This window comes from Adiantum capillus-veneris, chromosome 10 (genome assembly GCF_014529385.1).
Source record: "Adiantum capillus-veneris isolate H3 chromosome 10, ASM1452938v2, whole genome shotgun sequence".
NCBI lineage: Eukaryota > Viridiplantae > Streptophyta > Polypodiopsida > Polypodiales > Pteridaceae > Adiantum > Adiantum capillus-veneris.
The window spans coordinates 127337666-127352301 of NC_140940.1; the positions used below are offsets into that span (position 1 = coordinate 127337666).

Consider the following 14636-nt stretch of genomic DNA (forward strand, 5'->3'; position numbering starts at 1 on the left):
TGCCCAAAACGTGCATGCCATAAATTTTCATCTAAAACAACCCTTGAATCTGCAACTGCATTTGCAAAATTTTGTCCACACTTGTTATACAAAGTGAGCTTATACAGCCCATGACACAAAAGGCCAGATGCAACAATTTCATCACCAAAAGTGAGATCATGAATTGTACATTTGTCATCCACAAATTTGACTACAAGTCCAAGTCTAGCAAGTGCAGATATAGACGAAAGATTCTTCTCGATCCCACGTAAAGTGCATCAACAAGTGTGAAAGAACTGCCATTTGCACCAGTAAGCATAATCTTTCCAACTCCCTGAATCGGATAAGAGGCATTGTTGGCACAAGTGACTGAATTCCCATGAGGGACAGACTCAAGAGAGGTGAACAATTCACGATGTGAGGTAATGTGCTTTGTAACACCACTGTCGAAATACCACACATGTGAATCTGCAGCACTGACATGCATGCATCATGGACAACAGAATTATAAGTGCACTCTACACTAAAAGCCCATTCTGCATCAACATCAACATCACAGTCTCCTTTCACCGAAGACTCAACAATGGTTGCATTTTTAGTGGAACTGGGATTTGCAGTGGAACCACCCTCTTTCTTCTTAGACTCTTTGGCCTTCAACTCAGGACACTGCTTGATCAAGTGATCATTAGCTTTACAATAATGGCAAAATATCTTCTTTTTTCCCTTATCACTAGAATTTTCAGACGAAATGCTACCAACAGAAGCATTAGGAATAGGTTATTTTCCACTCACAGGAGAACCATAAGAAGTGGCTGCATTGCTGTTACCACCCTTTCTTTGAGCAGCAATAAAAGCCTGTTCAACTGCACGCTGTCTAGTCTTGTTTTTTCTAGAAAGTGACTCTGGCAACAGCAAGATGCATAATGCATCAAGCTTGACAACTTCAGGATTTCCTTGGGTCATAAGCATCCAAGTACTAGCAAAAGTCTGGTAAGAATCTGGTAAGGCATCAAGAACAATTTGTACAAGGGAACTATCTGAAATGACTTCACCTGCAAAAATAAGTTGCTCATTGATATCCTAGACACAAGCAAGGAAAGTGTCCATATCATCTTCCTCGTGCATAATCTTCGACTCCAGCTCTTTACGCAGCAATGCAATTTTTGCCTCATTGCGGCTTGCATAAAGACTAGCCAGACTATCCCAAGCTTGTTTTGCAGATTTTGTTGAACGAATGAGAGGAGTAATGGTGAACTTCACATGAGCCTACGCATCCTTTACATCCCAATGAGCTTGTTCTACCGTAGGAAAAACAACTCTAACAACAGCAATCCTTGTAGCAAGACCTGCAACATCCTCAACATCGCCTACATCCTCAGAACCAGGACGTACATCAATGTTGTGCACAATACTCCAGACACCCTTTGACACAAGAACATGTTGCACATGTAAGCCCACATAGGGTAATTGTCCCCATCCAATCTGTCCTCAGCAGTAGCAAGCATCTTGAACACATCTGTGTTGTTGTCGGCCATTGTGAATGCCTGCACGTGATGTGAAATGTCATAATAATCAATATCTAATTCTCCTAAATGATTTTCTCATATTAAACTGATCATTTAATGTGGGGAGGTACCAGGGGAGAAAAAGCTAGAATATTGGTTAAGATAGCAGACCGGCCACAGTAGGGATCCAAAGGAGGGAAAATAGGGATCAAAAGGGGGGCCATCTGCAAAAGAGCCATGTGCAACAATGGGCTAAAAAGACCCTAACGTTCAGCCGATTAAGACTTCCAAAATTCAAAGGTTGTGTCCAAAGGTCAACCCTAGGGAAAATTGGATGCTTAGTGTGTGTACAAAAGTCTTCTTCAAAGCCTACAAAGGAGGGGGCGAGCCCATTTAGTAGGGGATGAGAGACAAAGCCACACACACACACACACACAGGCTCCCTTTACGCAAAGGGAATTAGGGACACATGTCAGCTCCCTAGGCCAGATGCCCACAAGGTGTGCCCAATTCCTATTGGAAGACCCTTGAAGTGGTCCAATGAGAATTAAGCTAGAGTAAATCTAGTTTAATTAATTTAAAAACATTTAATAAAAGAAACCAATGAGAATTAAGTCTCCTAGAAGACTATTGGGCAGTCTCCCAAGGGGTCCAATGAGCATTCAGGAGCCCAATGGCTTGCCTGATTCCTATTGGCCAGGAGGCAAAGGGGTCCAATGAGAGTTTAGTTTAATTATTTAATTACCTAAAGTTCTCACAAAAGGGGAAAGGGGGACACATGTCAGAAGGCTATCACTTATGCTGCTTAACACCCATTGGCTTGACTTGGGGAGGTCCAATGAGGCAAAAGCCAGACCAATTTAGCAGGAAGGGCTCGCCCAAGAGAGAGAGGGGGCTGATTTTTTGCTTGGCATTGACACACACACACTCACACTTGACCATGTGTGAAGAAAGAATACTCTATCTCCTCCCAAGCTTTAATGGAGAGCTCATCACCTACTCCAAGCTTGTGAGATAGAAGCCTACATCAACACTCTCTTGGCATGTGGATGCAAATCCAACCAAGAGCCAAGCTTCAATGCATGCTCATCTTCTCTACCAAGCTAATTACTAAGCTAAGCTATGCTAATATGAGTGATTATGTGAGGAGATGTACATCTTTCTCGTAAGATACTCCTTCTTCCTCTCAATCTACTCTCATACCCTGCTAGCTCTCACCATCTTCGAAGGTGTGTGAGGTCTTGGGTCTGAGAACGGGGATAATTCAAGTTGTGTTTGATTAAGTGTTTTGCTTAGTGCATGAAGCTTCCATCTTCATTGCACTAGCTAGTCTTGAAGGAACACAAAGAATTGTATTGTACAATGTCTCTCTTGATGGGAGAAACCATAATACAAAGCCTTTTTGGAGGGGGGACCGGCTCCATGCAAATCCGGTCCTCAACTGTTGTCAAAAGATTAATTTCTCTCTCTTTTGAAAGTATTGTCGATGCTATCTAACTAGGTGTTATGCTTTTTGTTGCTCTCTCCACCCAAGCACTCTTGTAATTCTCATTAGGAATCTATTCTAATGAAATGCCCACTATGTTCATGCTAATTTTCGCTACACATAAGTTATTAGGCCATTAAATGTTACATTGGTATCAGAGCTCAAGGTTTCTCTTTTCTTGCTCAAGAAGGGAGGTCCTCAAGCTAGCTACAAATGGTTGGTATTATTAATTGCCTGTGAGTAAGTAGAATAGGGATTTTTCAGCCTTGCAGTGCGCCTGCCTTTGTGCAGTTAATGGGGCATCACCGTCGAGAGCTATGGTCTTAATAGTGGAGTCCTACGGGGCTTGCCTACGGCTTAACCACTATTGAGCTATTAGAAGCTTGACAGGAGCCGGTGTTGTTTTGGTGTCGAAAGACCCTCTCTTCTATTCCTTGCAATTAATGGTATTCGAGCCGCGGGTACAGTAGCTTGAGTGCTTGTTCTAAAGGGGTAAAGAGGAGTAGCAACTAGGGCTTGAAGTGCCAAAGTACACCTAAAAGTTATTAGAATGGCTGACAATAGTAAAGAGAGTGAAATTAATGTTGATAACTTTGATTTTGCTCATGAGCAAGCTACTAATGATGCTTCAATGCTTGTTAACTATCTTGTTACTAGGCTTCAACAAGCCATGGGCAATCCATCTCTCCAAAGTGAAGTGCAACGGCAGCTTCGTGCTCACGGGATTCTCCAAGCTCATCACCATGACGAGAGAACACCTAGGAAGCCTCCTTGTGAGACTACCAAAAGAGGTCTCTCTCCGATTCGGGAAGAAGAAGAGAATCCATATGAAGGGCTCAAGAATTTACTTCTTGACGATGCATCTCCTTCCCAAAGGAGAACTCAAGAGCCTCCACCGAAGGAACGAGAAAGAAGCGAGTCTCCCGCCACCTCGGCGGAGATGGCTCCATGAAGACGGCGGGCTAAACGCTCTCCATCACCACCAAAGCGGAGAAGACCGTCGTATTCTTCTCCTCACCACAATTCGAAGAGGGATGATAAAAAGCAAGAGAAGAAAAAGGCAAGAAAGAGGACACCCTCTTCTCCATCTTCTTCATCCTCTTCCTCTTATGAAAGCTATGGTGAAGACGACAAAGATCAGGCCAAGAAAAAGGCGAGAAAGAGGTCACCCTCTTCTCCACCTTCTTCAAATTCTTCACCTTCTGAAGAAAGTGATGGTGCAACTTTTGAACCATCAAAAAGAAGAGGCCATAGGAAATCCTATGCCGCATGGAAGAGGTCGTCCAAGCTGAAGAAATTTAAAGAGGGAGGGAAGAGCATCTCTTTCCTTACCTATGATGGTACCTTTGGTGCCACGGACAAAGTCTTGGCCTTTATACAGCAATTCGATGCGGCGTTTGGAGATGAGGGCTTCACGGAATCCTCTAAGCTACGCCATGTAGCTATGCACTTTCAAAAGTCCGCCAAACAATGGTGGTCTAGCCTACGAGCCAACGGAGTGCATCCATGGAGCGAGCCAAGAGCAGTGAGCCTCGAGCAAAAATGAGAAATCAGTTGAGCAGATAGAAGCGAGCACAAAGTAGCTTGAGACAACCCCACTGTAGTAAAATCAAGCCCCATGTATTTAGGGTTTAATACTTCTATGACAAATACTCCAGTGCACATAGAGAAAGATGATCCTAAAGTCGCGAGAGAGAGAGAGAGAGAGAGAGAGAGAGAGAGAGAGAGAGAGAGAGAGAGAGAGAGAGAGGAAAATTTTTATAGACCTTCATGAATGTTAATACTCCCTAAGCAAAAATTGGTAGGGCAATGGAAAAACTGCATGCACCATGATTTCTTTTAAATCATGGGAAAAATTTATAGGGAGGAAAATTTGTAGAGAGCTTGTGTGTGTGTGTGTGTGTGCGTGTGTGTGTGTGTGTGAGAGAGAGAGAGAGAGAGAGAGCGGATTTGAGATGTACTACCTTTGCAAAAGGCCCAAATGATCTATGAGAGAAAAACATACATTAATCATACCTATGATACAATTATTTGAAACACGAATGAAACAAAAGAAACAACCTGAAAAGATTATGAGTGGTGGGTACAAAATGAGATAGTGACAAGCTAGAGGGGGTTTGAAGTGTGTGTGTGTGTGTGTGTGTGTGTGAGAGAGAGAGTGACAGAGAACATGCCATTCAAAGTTGACCATTGGAAAGCAATGGAGATTGCAATATAGACAAGAGAGAGTGCCATGGTAGAGTTGCAAAGTTTGCAAAACTCTTTGAATATGTTATGGATGAAATCTATCATATTCTTGAAGGAATAACCTAGAAAAAAAAATGCTTTAGTACCTACCTCTTACAAAAAGTTTATGCTGATTCATTTCAAAAATTAGGTGTTGAGTGGGTTACAAAATGCACTAAGTAGGAGGAACTAAATAACTGCAGTGATCTATAGACTATAGGTTTTGCTATCTTGTCTACCCTTCCAAAAACAAAATAAGACATCACCGAGGCTATAGCCCTTATAGCTGATTAGGTTGGATTCTGACTGCCTTTGTTAGCATATCCTTAAGAATGGCCTTTGGAATTCGTGCTTGATGGATATGCATGTTGTTGTTGACATCTTGTCCAAGTACAATCAAGTACACAAAATAAAGATGCTTGCAAGCAAGAAAGGATGCTTTTTTTGCCAACCTGCCTTGAAAATCAATGCACGAACAAGATGGGACATTCTGAATTATAACTTCTATGCATGATGTAGGGGCTCTACTGTGACCTGTCAGTAGTTCTATGGTAAAAATCTCTTTCTCTCCTTCCACTTCTACGCGGCTTCCAGTCAATTTTGTTGACATTTCTAATGCTGCATTAACTTGAGCATAGGCAGCCTTCGATACCCCTGGTCGATAGGGATAATTTTGATCTTCATTTTTGTTGGCATGGGGCTCTCTCTGATGCACTTCTTTGGGGATCAATGATTCCGTTGACACTCCAATCTCAAATCCTGCCTTCACAAGTGCACAAGCTTCTTGGATGTTGAGTTTGGTGCCCTTTGCAACTAGGCCAAACATGCGGAGCGCATTCTGGTGGGTGTATGATGCTTGTGACCATTCTCCATGTATGCCTCACATCTGTGTTGCAAAAGTAGCAAAACTTTTGCTTCCGCCAAGAAGATAATTGACAGTCACTCCAAAAACATGGAGCTGGGTCTCCCGGTCTCTGCCTCAATCCACACTTCTTACCAGCTGTCCAATGGTTACACTCCACTCTACTTGATGTTGGTATCCTGCGAATAGCCCACTTTGTGTCATGGACATTTTGCTCTAGAGCTTGCAACAATTCACTGCATGGTTGCTCATGTGCTGCATTTGACTTCTTATCTTGCGTGACATAATTATACTCAGGCCTGTGGCTACAAATGCTTGTATCCATATCCATTAATGGTCGCTTGGCACGCATTGTCCTCTTCTCACCCTTGAAATTAACTCTGTTATTGAACATTGGAGTACCCATGGAAGCATCATCCACTGCCCTAGAGGTGGCTGTTGGTGATGGACTAGTCTGCATCCTTGACATGGCTCTGTCAACTAAAATTTCCAATGTTGGCCCCCCTCCAATATATTTACCATCCAAGAAGGCTAGACGCCGGGCACACTGAAGATAGGCATTAATAAGATCAGTGACACATGCATCATGAAGACTAATTTTTTGCTTGTACCCCTCTCCAGCCAACCAACTTGCATGTTTGCTCTCAGAGAGGTTGGTCCTTGGAATCAATGCATTCATTATGGGCTCCCCATCCTTGACCATCATATGTCCCCAATGGCTAACCCTGAAATGCCACCAACTCAACCAACTATCTAGCTTTGGTATGTTTTTATCTGTTGTCTTGCCTGTTGCCCACCAGCTCCTAATCCTACGAAATTGCTCGAGTGCCGCATCTATTGTTTCAGACAATCTCCACTTCTCACACATCTCTTTATGCTTTGATTGGTACTGGGAGTGGATATACCTCTGTGTGTGCACCCTCAAATTATCCTCCCAGTGCCATAGACAAGACCTTTCCCTACCCACCATTTCCTTCTTGTCCCCGAACACATATCTCACTGCATTCCAATTTGCTCCTGCCTCATCTGACATGAATCCTTGAAAATTGGCTGGCCTATCTGTGTGCTCAATCATAACCTGGTTCATAGATTCCCAAAACATTATTTGTGCTTCCTCATCCTCTTCTTTGAACTCACATGTGGCAATAGTTAGAAGCTCTCCAATCCTAATAACATTACAAAGCCATGAGCCAAGGTATACAATAGTTTACACAATTAGTATCCACATCCACTTATTTATTTTTTAATACTTATTTGTTACTTACGTGTGATCATAAACATGTGCTCCCATTGTGTGCCAGCCTCCTTCTATTCGATGGACATGGTCAAAACAAACCCATGATAATCGGAGGTCTTCATGTCCATCTCTATCCATCCTTCTGACCACATCTACTCCTGAACCTGGGCCAGTAGTAGACATCTTGAATATGAAGGACCGCTCTTGTGATGTTGATGCTTGCAACGGAAATCGAGAGCCATGGAAGAACTGAAAGTGGCACTTTCTCTTTAGTTCAAGAATTGCATCATATCCATCACCCATTGGTCGAGTGGTCCTTCTACACTGCATCACCATTTGCTTTACCCTACAACATACATAATCATGGGTGAACCAATTTTTCAAGAATACAAGTGTTTTGGTGCTTATAAGTTGAAAACTTACTTCTTCATGTTGACAAGGGTAAGCAATTCTTGGGACATCTCATGGACCTCCTTCTCACTTATAAAATCCCCACTTGTAATATTGTCATCTGTGAAGGCCTTGAGCACCATCTCTCTAGCCAATATCATTTGTACCTTCCTAGGGCCTGCTCTATTGTCCATTGTCACTGCCTTAGCTACTAAGGCTTTTATGTTCCGAATTGATGCTCTAGACATTACCTTAGGGACGATGTGTTTGTGCTTGCCATGGTGCATAAATAGCCTACTATGCCAAGAATCCCTAGGCATAAAGTAGTAAACTGTTGCTGGACAATCTTTCACACACATGGGAACATGCTTGCAAAAAAAGCATTCCAAATTTCCATAGCTCCCCATGGCTAGGCAGCCATTCTTTGGGAGCTTGGACAACTGACCATTCCAATGTTGCTTGTTAGTTTGATTAGTTCTGCTCCTAAATGAGCATCGCTCATTCATACATTGGAAAACCCCTCCACAAAAACTCTTCCTAAGGACAAAAGATTTTTGAGTTCTTGTCTGAGTTTGTGGTTTTGTCCACAAATTTCCCTCATACTTTTGCTCCATACCCTCCATTGCCTTCCCCTCAATCATTTCATAGATGCAGAATTCTTGGTAGGTTTTTGGTAGATCTTTGACCTTGCCCTTGTATTCACACTCTTGCATAATAGTGTGAAGCACATCATTGGGAGGGAGTGTACGGATGATCTGGAATGCAGAAACTGCTGTCTCAAAATTTAGAGTTTCTTCATCTAGCTTATCAAATTCAACATGATCTTCATTTTCCTCATCATCATCAATTTGTCTGCAAGAGAGCAAAAAAAAAAGCGAAGAATTGTTCAAATTCAAACTTTCCAAAATGATCTTGGACTTACATGCACTTACATTGGTGCAGGTGATGGACCAATTGGAGATGACTCAGGGGTCTGAAAGATGTCTTCTAGTCTTGCAGTGTAATTTTTAGATAATGATTCCTCCAAGATGAAGTATGCCTCCATATAAACCCCCGCATAGGTGGGAAGAGGTGCCAAAACATTAAACTCTTGTCCCTCCTGAACAAGAGCCTCGACAATGACCCTAGTTGTACCACACAACTTCTCTTGCAGGAGCTTGACGGGAAGGAGGCATTTTCCATGGATGAATGGAATGTTGATGGACTGTCCGGACACAGATTGCAAGAAAATTTTAGCTTCCCTGCATAAAAGAGAACTTTCAATCAGATGATCAACACCATATCCATAGTTAATAATTTTGAGTAAATTGAACACGTGTCAAGTCAATCTGTACCAACAACTCTGTAAAGTTAACAATTTCACATTCATTCAAAAACACTACTGTCTCAATCCGAGTTTTTTTTAAAAAATGAAATTCTGACAAATGCTTAAAAAATGTTAATCTTGAGAAATGTTTTTAAAAACGTTAATCTAGCGAAATGGTTGTAAAAGTTAATAATTTCACAGACATTCGAAAACACTACTATCAATCCCAGTTTTTTTTTAAAAATGAAATTCTGAGAAATGTTTAAAAAATGTTAATCTTGAGACATGTTTAAGAATACGTTAATCTGGAGAAACGGTTGAAGAAAGTTAGTTTGGTTTTTTAATTATATTCTAACTTTTCAAAACATTTTTATTGCCCTTCAAATGTTCAACTTTTGAAATGCACACTGCTTATTCTTAATCGTTCATATTGTTTGCCTGGTTTCCATCTTTTGCAACGCCATGAGGAAGGCAAGGCTCTTGCAAACGTCGCCACTGGCCAAATACTTCCACCCCTTAAGCCCCAAGAAAACAGCAAAGGTAAGCTTAACCTTTTGATTTAAGGACCATCTTTCTCAAATCTTTAAGCACGCTGAGCGCGCTTAAAGATCTGAGAAAAGAGAAGGTGAATTTGATAGCAAATGAGAGCATTTGAGTTGAGCGTAGGTGTGAGAGGAATGGAAGATTCCTGTTGCTGTGTGTATTGAGCAGGTGGTAGCACTGTTGAAGCTTGCATCACTACTAGTTCGTGGTAGCAACAAAGCTCACAGAGAGAGAGAGAGAGAGAGAGAGAGAGAGAGAGAGAGAGAGAGAGAGAGAGAGAGAGAGAGAGAGAGAGAGAGCTCCTATGAGAGACACTGTGTATAGTAAAGCTCCCTTAACACCTCAAACAGCGTGAGATGCAGGGTGTGAGTTGTCGATGGAGAACTGGAGAGCAAAGCCAGGAGGGGTCAGCGTGACTGCGAATGGAGAACACACACACACACACACAGAGTCACTTACATGTTTGCAAAAAGAACAGATAGATTCTTCACATAAAGCTCCAGGAGAATGGAGAAGAGCAAAATGATAAGTGGTAGTATAGAGGTGGTGCGAGATGTGTAAAGTGATAAATGTGCCAGCTGTAATGATTTCAACTCGCCATAATGACTCTAACACACCACAACTACCCATAATTTAGTTAATGGCTGGAGTGAGATTCGTGGTGATAAATGTGTCGACCGTAATGATTTTAACTTGCCATAATGACTCTAACGCAACACAACTACCCATAATTTAGTTAATGGCTGATGTTGTCCTTTCCAATGTGTCCGATTCAGTCATTCATATGGCTTTTAACTAGATTTCATATAATCGAGAATTTTCATTCTTTCAAAGTGTTTATGCACTTCACAAGATCGAATTGTGAGGATGGTAAGTGTGAGGCAGATATTATGAGTATGGTAACTATGCCTAAGAGAAGGAAAATTGTGCAGGGTGCAGGGGATTCTGGAGCAACATACAAGAGAAGAGGTAGACCATCAAAGCAGGACAACTTCAATAGGTCAATTGCAAGAGCAGGTAATCAAGAGCATTCTCAAGTAAGTCAAAAGGATGCTGAAGATGTTGAGGAAAATGGTGGTGCTGAGGAGCTGGTTGATAGTATTGTTCATGACTTGGAGCAAGAAAACGTTGAGAAGGTAGTGGATCAAGTTGCTATTGAGAGAGAGGAGCAGGGAGCTGATACTCAGAGAACTCAGGAAGATGATCAGAGTGAGGAGGTGGTAGTTGAGAAACATGACCAGGTGACTAAGGGGCAACGTGATGATGAGGTGACTGAGGGGAAACATGATGATGAGGTGACTGCGGGGCAAGATGATGAGGAGGAGGGGCAACATGATGATGAGGTGACTGAGGGGCAACATGATGATGAGGTGACTGAGGGGCAACAAGATGATGAGGTGACAGAAGGCCAGAATATCTCCAATCTTGCAGGGGGGAGAAGAAACAAATTAGAGGTGTTTGGTAAGATCCTTGAGATCTCTACACCACAGGCATTCCTTGAAAGAATCAGAGTCACATTTTCTGGACCACCCCCTAGGATCCCATTATGCAGGTTACTGTCTAATGAAGCCATTAGAAAAGTAAGCCCTTCCACCGAAAGATCACTCACAAGAAGTTTTATTAAGATGGGAGGATATCTTGAGAGCAAGGGAGCCTTTACTGTCTCCATTATTGATCTAGAGGGGGAGGAGACACCAATCACTCAAGAAAGGATAGATTCTTGGGATGACTGCTGGAAAACAATTAATGAAAGATTTGAGAGGTCCCTTGATTTAGAGACAGAGTGGGGACCCTACTTGAAAGGAAAGATGGTCCATGTCCTGGATGGCAACAATCGTCTGCATGCATGGATGGAATGCATTAGACAAGGTATTCTTTAACTTAATCTCCTTTAAGAACTTTTGTTGTGTTGATTGCACTATTTTAATATAATTGTACAATTATGCAATACAGGGTTTGAGAACGACCTGTCTAGACATTGCTCTGTGGTCTGCCACTTTTTGCAGTTTGCAAAGACTGATGTGGGGGAATTAATGTTTTCCTTGGCAAGATTGAACAAGTAAGATGATGTTGGGCATCTACTATTCTCCTTGAAAATTTTAATTGTTGTCTTGGAGTTATTGATATTCTTTTTGTTTTAATGCTACAGGATGAACGATTATGCATATGTGCCAACCACATTTGGAGATAGGTTGTTCCAATTGAGAAGGCTAGGAGAGGCAGACAAGACTACTCTCTTGGATGGTTTGTCTCTTGAAGACAAAGCATGGGTGGAGAAAGAAATGCAGGTTGTTTCATCTCGGGGGGAAAGGAGTTGGTTTACACTCCCTGTGCAAATAATGACATGGTTGCTCTTTAAGGATGAGATGGAACAGAAGATTGAAGAGTTGGCTAAGGGAATGGATGAAACTGGTAGGGCCAAGGTGATAAAGAAGATGGAGATTACCTTTAGGGGAAAGACCTCCAAGTATGCAAGGATTGCAGATCCTGCAAATGGAGAGAAGTTTTGGTGTGCTACTCTGTCCTTGCCTTGGCATGAACCGAGTGCGCATATTGCGACTGAAGAGAAACTCAACATGATTCGAAATGCTTGCATAACAAATGTGGATAAGGCACACATTGTGAAATTTCTAGATAGCTCACAAGTATCAATTCGATCCTTGGAGTGCCTTCCCAATGACAAAGCTAAAGTTAGGGACTGGCTCCACATGTATTGCTTTTGGTTGCAAGTCAATCAATATAGTCTATGTCTATTACTAGACATTCAAAATGCTGATCGAGTAAGGCTGCCATTGGAACATCGATTCAGCAACTTTGTCATGCTTTGCCAAAGAAAGTACTTCAATAGAGCATTTCGCATTGTGGAAGGTGGCATTAAGTCGACCAATGCCATGAATGAGCAACCCGGATTACACAATGCAACCCGTCGAGTTGTTTATAGGTTTGTTAATTTGTATGGTTCAATTTTTAAGTCCTCATTAAACTAGTACTCAGTAGTTGGTGTGTGTTTAGATGGCTACTCAAGGAGAGTGCACAACACATGCTTGATGAGATGCCCCCCTTGGCAAGTGTATGGACATATGCAGATAACCCTACGTTCATGTATTCCGATGTGAAGCTTGGAAGGGTAAGCGATGCATTACATTGCATTTTTTATGTTAACTCTTAACGCATAGGGAGATTATGCTAAATAATAGTTGTTGATTGTGCACTCCTTGTCCACCATAGAGAAAGCCAAGTGTCCGTGGTGGCTAGACATGGTTAAGAACCATGTTCCGGATGAGGAGTTGGAATTATTTCAGCAACATAAAGCAGCCCTTCAACTTACAACTACTACGAATAGTGTCCTGGAAGAGGAGACGACGGCAACTTCTCAAGTAGTAGCATCCACTGCATCAGCATCATTTCGTAAGACACTTCCTATAAATCTTGGTAGGGAAGTCGTGCATAGGGCATTACAAGCAAACAAGGCTATAGAGGATGGCAAGATGCAAGGGCAACATCAAAGCGCAAGTAGCAGTGGAGGGCTAAGAGAAAATGATGACATAATCAATGAAACATTGGAACCTACAGGTAGTGTTGATGCCTTTGCTTTGTCTATCTAATATGATCCATGGAGTGTTGTGATTGTTGATACATTTTCTTAAATCTAAAAGCTTTGATTTGTAGGCACTATTTACGTTTTCAACATTTCTGTTGAAGAGCTTGTTCATATTATTGAATATCCCCAACAAGCAGAGCAAATGGGGCTTGAGGTGTTAGAGGCCTTCAATGTAGTTTGTAGCCAAGGCACTGTGAAGGGCACTCAGCTAGACTTGTGCATAGACCTCATATTTGCAGATTTTCCATCTAACGTGGCTGTCGAGGGATGCTTTTGCAATAAAGTTCCGTTTTGGAACAAGATAGTGGATAACCTGTATGACACCACATTTCAGCTTGCAGAGTCATGCTTGAGTGATAGGGGGTTTTTTGTTTGTTTGTACACCATGGAGGAAGGGGTGAAAGTCGAGCAAGCTGGCAAGCAAAAAGGGTTTAAGATATATCATCGTCAGGTTGTGAGATGCACACCACCTATTGGAAAGAGGTTGGGACCCATTGTCACACAGGTACAAGTAATTGATTCTTGATTTAATGTGCAATAGAATTTAGTGTGGCATCCTATTCTTTATTGACATGTATGACATAAAGCTTTCTATTTGAATAGGTGAATTGCTTGATCTTGTCTGCTTTTGTTCGTTGTTCGACAACTTGTGTGTATCGTATACATCATGATCAGTTGCCAGAATTGAAACTTGGTGGTGACCTTCAATTTGGACAAGACCTTATCTTCGATATGTGAGTTGACTCTATCATTTACTTGTTTATATGCCTAATCCATCATTTATATATATATATATATATATATATGCCATTAAAGTAAGTAAAATGTGTATTCAATGTCAGAGTACCTGAAGCAGATTTAGTAAAGAGGAAAGGAAAGCCATGGAGGGGTGGTTGTCAAAGAGGTCAAAAGCTTGTGAAGTACATAATCGCACTTTTTAGCCGTCCACAGGATGTAGTCCTTGACATATTTGCTGGCACGGGTACACTTGGCTTGGCAGCTGGCTTCATGGATAGACATGTCATTATGTTTGAGAGGGATGAGCGCATATATGATCGCTTGTTGAAGCCATTTGGAGTCAAGGTATGTTAGGAGTAGGTTCGTTGAAAATTATAAGTTGATTGACAAGAGGGTATGTATTAAGCAATTGTGTATTTTTTTGCAGATGGATTGATTTTAAAGGGTCGCAATGTAGTTGAAGATTGGATCCAGCCAAGCTTCACATTTTCTTTTTGCTATTCTCTTAGATGATTGTGCTCAAACTTAGACTCACTGGCAGTGTTGTAGATTTCTTCAAAACTACCTTTCTTTTATGGTTGTATAAGAACGGTCGAATATGGTACTTGTGTGTTTGATGGTTGTATAAGAACAGTCGAATATGGTACTCGTGTGTTTGATGGGGCTGTTTTTTTGGGATAAAAACACTAATTCTTTAGGCTGATTTGGGGCTAATCTGGGGCTGTTTTTTTGGGCTAAAATCGCTAATTTTGTAGGCTGATTT

General features: G+C 41.7%; 3 protein-coding genes and 1 pseudogene across 3 annotated transcripts; 1 reads left to right on the plus strand and 3 right to left on the minus strand.

Moving 5' to 3' along the window:
* Positions 1-5476: 5476 nt before the first annotated feature.
* On the minus strand, positions 5477-6410 carry LOC147449621 (uncharacterized; annotated as a pseudogene).
* An 840-nt stretch (positions 6411-7250) lies between these two features.
* Positions 7251-7933, minus strand: LOC147449622 (uncharacterized). The gene is made up of 2 exons (XM_086522654.1): positions 7719-7933; positions 7251-7641 (listed from the first exon to the last, which is right to left on the minus strand). Exons 1-2 carry the CDS (start codon positions 7931-7933, stop codon positions 7320-7322), a joined length of 537 nt encoding a protein of 178 aa, XP_086378780.1. The 3' UTR covers positions 7251-7319.
* A 254-nt stretch (positions 7934-8187) lies between these two features.
* LOC147449623 (uncharacterized) lies at positions 8188-9054 on the minus strand. Its single transcript, XM_086521599.1, has 4 exons — positions 9020-9054; positions 8618-8926; positions 8302-8537; positions 8188-8222 (listed from the first exon to the last, which is right to left on the minus strand). The coding sequence occupies exons 1-4, from the start codon at positions 9052-9054 to the stop codon at positions 8188-8190; spliced, it is 615 nt and encodes a 204-aa protein (XP_086377725.1).
* Positions 9055-10329: 1275 nt separating this feature from the next.
* Positions 10330-14227, plus strand: LOC147449624 (uncharacterized). The gene is made up of 8 exons (XM_086522655.1): positions 10330-11403; positions 11488-11593; positions 11684-12475; positions 12547-12661; positions 12732-13107; positions 13204-13640; positions 13739-13869; positions 13978-14227. The coding sequence occupies exons 1-8, from the start codon at positions 10374-10376 to the stop codon at positions 14225-14227; spliced, it is 3237 nt and encodes a 1078-aa protein (XP_086378781.1). The 5' UTR covers positions 10330-10373.
* The last annotated feature ends 409 nt before the right edge of the window (positions 14228-14636 follow it).

Excerpts from the sequence above, each read along its gene's own strand:
- LOC147449622 (XM_086522654.1), bottom strand. The coding sequence starts at position 7,933 with ATGTCTAGAGCATCAATTCGGAACATAAAAGCCTTAGTAGCTAAGGCA. Across the intron at positions 7,642-7,718 it reads ACCCTTGTCAACATGAAGAA|GGTAAAGCAAATGGTGATGC; the intron begins GTAAGTTTTCAA and ends TGTATGTTGTAG.
- LOC147449623 (XM_086521599.1), bottom strand. The coding sequence starts at position 9,054 with ATGAATGTGAAATTGTTAACTTTACAGAGTTGTTG. Across the intron at positions 8,927-9,019 it reads TTAACTTTACAGAGTTGTTG|GGAAGCTAAAATTTTCTTGC; the intron begins GTACAGATTGAC and ends TCTTTTATGCAG. Across the intron at positions 8,223-8,301 it reads TGAGGGGAAGGCAATGGAGG|GAAGAGTTTTTGTGGAGGGG; the intron begins GTATGGAGCAAA and ends TTTTGTCCTTAG.
- LOC147449624 (XM_086522655.1), top strand. The coding sequence starts at position 10,374 with ATGCACTTCACAAGATCGAATTGTGAGGATGGTAAGTGTGAGGCAGAT. Across the intron at positions 11,404-11,487 it reads GATGGAATGCATTAGACAAG|GGTTTGAGAACGACCTGTCT; the intron begins GTATTCTTTAAC and ends TATGCAATACAG. Across the intron at positions 12,476-12,546 it reads ACCCGTCGAGTTGTTTATAG|ATGGCTACTCAAGGAGAGTG; the intron begins GTTTGTTAATTT and ends GTGTGTGTTTAG.